Source organism: Sardina pilchardus, chromosome 3 (genome assembly GCF_963854185.1).
Source record: "Sardina pilchardus chromosome 3, fSarPil1.1, whole genome shotgun sequence".
NCBI classification, from domain to species: Eukaryota; Metazoa; Chordata; class Actinopteri; order Clupeiformes; family Clupeidae; genus Sardina; species Sardina pilchardus.
This window is the reverse complement of record NC_084996.1, coordinates 26,907,058-26,914,557: the sequence shown is the minus strand read 5'-3', so window position 1 is coordinate 26,914,557 and position 7,500 is coordinate 26,907,058. Positions and strand designations below refer to the sequence as shown.

At 44.1% G+C, this 7,500-nt stretch overlaps 1 protein-coding gene across 2 annotated transcripts in view; it reads left to right on the top strand.

Moving 5' to 3' along the window:
* Positions 1 to 7,500, top strand: part of LOC134077170 (protein kinase C beta type) — a 134,863-nt gene that overhangs the window by 49,395 nt on the left and 77,968 nt on the right. For both annotated transcript variants that reach the window (XM_062532598.1, XM_062532597.1), the window contains exon 5: positions 1,048 to 1,176. In XM_062532598.1, the coding sequence (XP_062388582.1) occupies positions 1,048 to 1,176 (129 nt within the window). The remainder of the gene's footprint in view (positions 1 to 1,047; positions 1,177 to 7,500) is intronic.

Here is a 7,500-nt window from a genome sequence, read left to right as displayed (position 1 = left end):
TCGTGTCGTGGCGGCCAAATAATCGCAGGAGGCAAATGTGTCCCTGGCAGCCGCCCACAGTCTCGTGCTGAGAGAGTGAAGACGTGCGGCCTTGGCTTCTCTCCTACTTGTGTGTGTGTGTGTGTGTGTGTGTGTGTCTGTGTGTGTGTCATGCCTGGTCCAGTGCCGATTACATGATGAACACAAATGCAGTACTGAGTGGCTTGTGTGTGTGTGTGTGTGTGTGTGTGTGTGTGTGTGTGTGTGTGTGTGTGTTATTATGGCTCCCATTTCCTTCTTTGTAAAAGAGAAATTGCTCATGCTCATTATTTCTTATTACATTTGCCTGACTGTGTGCAGCATTTAGTCTCGTCTGTATTGTGGGTGTGCGGTTACATAGCACACTTTCACAAACTCACCTCATCCACAAGGGGGCAGCAGTCTGCTTCTTGGCTATACCTGTCGGGTCAGCAGAGTAAATCCCTGAAGCGAGGGCACATCTCAGCCAGCATAAGACCCTCTGAGAGCACGAATAGTGTCCGTTTAGTCCGCTCTTGGACTTTGATTGACGGGAAACCCTGCTTTGGGTCGGCTCGGGGCCTCCCATGTGAACCGGTGGCTTGTCAAGGTGTGAACACATCTGCGTCACTGTTTTCTCCATTCCAGCAAACATGCCTGTCTTGCACATTAAGTGTGAAAACATCCATCTAGCTTTTTTCCCACACACACACACACACACACACGCGCACACACACCATACCAGCAAACATGCCTATGGTGCAAGGGAGGTGTGAAAACAACATCCATGTAGCCTTTTCCATACCAACAAAAACATGTCTATCGTAACACATATCAAGTTAAGACGCTTCGCTTTGGGGGAAATGAGCGTCGCTGCAAACAGAACACAATGTGTAGCACCTGCCATTTGCCTCTGTCTCGTGGATGAAAATCCATAACTGAAGTGTGAGAAACATGCCCTTTACTCTTTTCTCTTGTGTGTGTGTGTGTGTGTGTGTGTGTGTGTGTGTGTGTGGCCTCTCCTTCTCTCTCTCTCTCCCACCCCTCCAGACTGCTTCATGAACATCCATAAGCGATGTGTGCAGAACGTTCCGAGCCTGTGTGGGACAGACCACACCGAGCGGAGGGGCCGCATTCAAATCAAGGCCGAGATCAAGAACAACGTGCTCACCGTCAGCAGTGAGTCAACGCACACAGCCCACGCCTGCACGCTCACGCACAGCACAATGCAACACGCGCGCGGCGCACACACACACACACACACACACACACACACACACACACACACACACACACAGACGCATAGCATACACGAGCAAAATACAGTACACACACACACACACACACACACACATACATGCACAGCATACACCAGCACAATACAACAGACACACACCCATGCACAGCATACATTACACCAGCACAATACAACACAAACACGGACACGCATGCACACGCACACACACACACACACACACAGCACACACACACACACACACACACACACACACACACACACACACACACACACACACACACACACACACACACACACACACACACACATACATGTACATCAGCCTACTGCAGCTAGTAGCTCCACAGCCCACTGGTGTAATAAATCTACTGTCCATTTATGCACACACTCTCACTTGTGAACAGATACACACACACACACACACACACACACACACACACACACACACACACACACACACACACACACACACACACACTCATTCTGTAGCTCCATGCAGATTGAAAAACAGCACTCCAGTGATGTACCTAATTTAAAGTTTGAACACATGCGCACACACACACACACACACACACACACACACACACACACAAGCTCATAGTGCATGCATGCATGCATCCTTGGGGCAAAGGTTTTTGAATCACTTTGAAGGTTATTGAATAGGTCTTATATGTGTGTCAGTGTGCAGTGTGTATGTGTACAGTATGTGTCTATACAAATTGCCCAGCGATTCGCCTTCTTTATTGATATGTACTCACTCTAACTGCATATGTTTGCTATAAACATCATAACCCTCTAACCCTGTAGGTTATGAAATATGTGAGTACACACACTCTCTCACACACACACACGCACGCACACGCACACGCACACGCACACGCACACACACACACACACACACACAACACGCACACACACACACACACACACACACACAACGCACACATGCACACACACACACACTTAGATATTCTCATCTTTCCTTTGTCCTTCAGAGCTTCAGGCCCTCTCATTTCCACTGCAATGATGCACTTGCCATCAGGGATGGATTGCAATCAATAGGGGAGCTTACAAATAATTGTTCTCTGCATTTACCACAGCAAATGAATTGCCCGGTCCACTTAGGGCCTTGTTTTAAAAGCTCTACATATTAGATCAGCAGACTTTACAGTGATGTAAAGACACTGAAGACTTCCTTTCAGCTTGTGCAGGGTTTAGACCATTCAGGAAGATGTGCTGTCCCCTAGTGGCTAAACTGTTGCAGTACAGTAGTGCCTACAGGGAGGTTCTTCGCTGTGATAATTGGGCGATTAGCTCGATTGAATGAACCCGGTATCCCATTTTAAGTTAATCTCTCTTTCAATGAATTCATTGGGGGTTACTTTCTCTATATTTTCAGCCCTAGAAGACTCATTTGTGAAAGATGGATTATTTATTTATTTCCTAACAATAGTAGTTGTTAAATTTGAAGACACTGCATGCTGAATTATGTGACTCTATGATCAACTATGCTGACATGCCTGTTAGATCTCATAGCCTAAATACTGTATCAGAGCTGTACTCAAAAAGTGGTACAAACTAACCACTGAAGCTATTGAGAGCCACAGAATGTGGCCATAAAACAGCCCAACATATTTCAATTACCTTAAAAATAACAGCTTCTGGCCCCAGCTGTGGCGCGACTCACTTCCTGTCTCACTCTACCGTCCTAGATAAAAGCCCCCAAAAAATATACCTTAAAAAAAAAAACAGCTTCAAACTCACGGCACACTGACATAACACAGAAAATTAAGTCTCTGACATTGTCAATGCATGCCCAGAATGCCCAGAATGCTAGACACTGCCCCGAGTCACCCTGTTGATCAGGTAGGATCATGACCCTTTTAGTTGGTTTTTGACTAAAGTCAAGTCAAGTTAATTTATTCGTCTCCCTTGGGAGAAATTTGGGCTAGAGACAGGGTACTGCTGCAGACAATACAGTACATAGAACATACAGAGACAGCAATGTGTAAGACAATATGGACAACCAAACAAAGACAAAGAGGAAGGTACATAACTGGCAACCAGATGAGGACCAAAGTGAGGACCAAAGTGCAACTGGACACCATCTGGGAAAGTGCTAAATGGTGTTATATTGATACTAACAACGGCCATAAATATGAATTGATCATCTTGTTGCTTTAGACGATACACGGGACAACTTTTTCAGCTATGTTGCATGGCAACCACATAACCGGTTCCTTGTGTTAAGATAGGATGATTGTGTTAACTTGCCTACTGATGATTGAAGTTCTCAGAATTAAATTGTGCAATAAAATAAAGTAAAGTGCCTTGTTTATAATCAGTGTTGGAAGACACAGGCACATACACATCACAGTCGGTTGTCCAAAGGTCTAGAAAAACAGTCACAAAGTACAGTATAAGTGAGCAAGTGGATGTGGTTGAGTGAGTGGGTTGGTGTGAGAGAGGAAGTGTGTTGTGTGTGTCTGTAACTTACACTTAACTCAGCGCTGGTGCATCTTCCTGAATGTCAATATCTTCTCTGATCACGCGTGCGTGCGTGCGTGCGTGCGTGCGTGCACATAAATGAATGTTTGTCAAAAAGGAGTGAAGACTTAAGGGACTTAAAGCAAAGGATGCTATTAAAAGTCTTGGTTTCTTAAAGGTGCAGTCAGCGATGGTAAGCGATTTCAAGTCTGCAACATTTTTTTCCACATTGAGCAATCATCTCCTGCCCTCTCAGTGAATACGCAGTAAAAAATAATGGTTTCCGTAGACAACCCAGGCTCTGAAAACTGGAAATAAATGAAGTGGGGGCAGCCTACCCCCCGAACCAAAATGAAACCCTGTTTGGAGTTTCTCTGGGAATACTGAAGGGAGGGACGAGCTTCCTCTCTGGTGTGTTTGGTTTGGTCATTGGTTAACATATAATGGCCGGGTTTCCCAAAATCGTTAAGAAGCTCTTAAGTCCTAAGAACTTCTTAGGAGCGTTCTTAGAACATTCTTACAACGCTCCTAAGAAGTTCTTCGCACTTAAGAGCTTCTTAACAATTTTGGGAAACCCGGCCAATGTGTGTTGATTTGGGTATTTCATTTAAAAAAATAAAATAAATAAATAAATAGATAAATAAAATGATTTTGAATATGAACACAAACATGTTCCTGCGCAATTGCTGCCTGCATCTTTAACTGACAGTGATCTACATTTCAAAAGAGACATGAAAGCAATAACTACACCAGCTTATTACCACCCCAAACACATTGCCAAACCTAGAGGTCTTGTGTCAGAGCATGATTTAGAAAAGCTCATTCATGACTTCATCTCCAGCAGGGTTGATTACTGCAATGGGCTTTTCACAGACCGCCTTAAAAAAAATACCTTCAAACGGCTTCAAATGAGACAAAATGCAGGTGCTAGGATTCTCACCTGCCATCACTCTTTTGCACTCTTTTTATGCCTTTTAATGATTTTTCTTTATGTATTTTTAACACTTTTACGACTTAATTTGCTATTTTGTTATTGTTTTTGTTCATATAAAGCACATTAGATTGCCCCAGCATGAAATGTGCTATATAGAGCAAATTGTAAAATGGTGAAATGCTTTTGTTTAAAGGTGCTGAAGGCCATTTCTACCCGGCACTTCTACCTTCACCTAGAGCCTGTTATCTGTTTTGCAAAAATTCACCACTCCCAGTTCTTCTGGTGCAATAAGGGCAGGGCTGCTAGCCTAGAAATCTAGACGCCCCTAGCGGCAGCAAATGTAATTTGGCTGGCGGGGCAGTCTAGGCACGATCCATTGAGCCAGGAAGCTGAGAACCCCCAGCACCAGCGGCCCAATCACAGGGCTTAACATAATGGTGACTGACATGCGACCAGAAGTTGCGACGGTAACGCATCCTGTTATTTGAAAACAAGAAGATGATTCGTTTAGCGTTATCCTATTGCGTGGAGAGGGAAAGTTACGCATCCTGCTACTTGAAAACAAGAAGATGATTCGTTTAGCGTTATCCTATTGCGGGGAGGGAATTTGAAAGACAACTGTTTATCCCACCCCTCCGATTGAGCCCTGTCTACGGTGAGTGTCCAGACCCTACATCTTGATGTGGGTCTGGCTCGTCAGGCTACAGGGCTGCATGATCATTGGCAGATCTGACTGTCAATCACAGTTTGTGCACAGTCACTAACAAGCACAAACTCAAAGGGAGGGTGCCCGGTGGTAGTGGGAGAGGAGCATGAGAGTTGTTTACATTCAAAATGTTGGCAACAAGTCCCCTCAATCCGCCAGACTTACATGTACCAACTGCAGCTTTAAAATATTTAAACCATGCCTGAAGGTCTTTTAGAGGACTTTAAAGAGACACTTCACCGATTAGCACCGAAGCAGGAAGTCCTATTCATGGGTTTCATTGAAATCCGTATTTCTCCCGTCTCAAGACAAACTGAGGGAATGATCCACGACCATTCAAAAACATGACTGGCTTTCTAAAGATACAAAGCTTAATGCTAATAGGTGAAGTGTCCCTTTAAGTACAGTATATTTGACACATTCATGAATAGTGTTGTCACCTGACCTTGCAGTTATTTAATAACCAACATCTTTCTGATCAAGTCTGTCTGTTAGTGTCAAGCAACTGCTTTGTTGCTGCTGCCTTTTTCATGCTGCATGTTCCCTCAAACATTCAGCACGAGATACCATTTAATTTGAACTTGAAGTGAAAAAATATGTACATTTCCTTTCAATAAGCATAGTGTTGTCTCCACCTCTTACTATGCCTCACTCTTCCTCTACAATCACTTGAAAGGTGAGAGAGATGATGAGAGGGATTTGAATAGATGCTCTCCATCACCAGCAGATGGCAATGTTGCTGCAGCAGCACCCTGATTATGGCTTAGCTCTCCAATCTCATCTGTTACAGAGCCATTTCTAAGCAAAATAAGGGGTTGGGGTGGGGGATGTATCTCCCTGTGATTCTCTCTCCTTTGCTGGCTCCCAAGCCCGATGTGATGGCAGCCCAACTTGAGTAGCTCTCTCCTAAATTCAACACAAACATCGCCAGTCCATTAGTCCATCACCCACGCCTCATTAAGGCCCGGGGAAGTGTCTTCACCAGCGGGGCTCAGGCTGTGGAGCTGCAGCGAGCTCTAGCCAGCTCTCACTGCACGTGGCCAGAGAATGTCTAATAAGGGGAGAAGGACCACTAGCGAAATACTTCCGCATGGTACTGCAACTAGAGGGCGATCGCGAGCAAGTGATGAATGAATGGGTGGCAATGGAGCTGAACCCCCCAGTACCACATTTGTCTTTATATAATTTTTTCTCCTGAAATTGCATTAATGCATGCGATGCAGGATAACTTGACTTGACAATTAGCTGACCAATGCAATTTTCTATATGTGTTGTTATTCCTAAAAACCCTTTCAAAGTTTTCATGTCACGTGACACAAGCGAACCACTTTACGGCCATAGACCTAAAAGAAGGTTCAGCTTCACGACGGTCGTAATCGGTCGCGATTGTCGCGAGCATCGATGAGCTAAATGCTAGCATGTTACAGGGAAAACGGCCCATCCTATGAAAAGCAGAAAGGACATGAGTGACTTTTTATTTCATTTCCAGTGGAAAACCCATACTCAGGTAGCTACTACGACAATGTACATTAAGAAATGAAGTTGTCAACTGTGAAAAAAACGAGTTCTAGCCGCTTAGCCCCATAGACCACAATTCATTTATCACTTGCTCGGCAACGCCCCTAGCGCAATTTCAACAGATTGCAGGAACAATCCGGTACAATGGAGTTAATAGGAAGTGGACCGGCTCTCCCTAAAGGGGCTCTGACGTGGCCCAGTGAAAGCCAGCCATTCCAGACAACATGTGCTGGTGTGTGTAGTATGTAATGGCTTATTACACATAAGTGTCATGTGGTCCTATTGTTTGTCTTCTTCACCCATGGCCTCAGATAAATAGTCAGGTGAAGAATAGGCTTTAAATGGCATTAAAGTCCATCCAACATCCCATTTAAGTAACATATTATTTACTACAGATTATGCTATATATGGGTAGATACCAGCTGAGATATTGGGTATCTTACAATTGACCAGTATTTTGCATTAAAATCTACACAGTAAATACAAATATATGACAAGCCCCATTATATCCAAGTTGGGTAATCTTTGAGTGATCCTTCATTACAATCTAGCTTTGTGAAAATAAGGGTAGACATCCTGCATGAGATCATCATGGCTAAT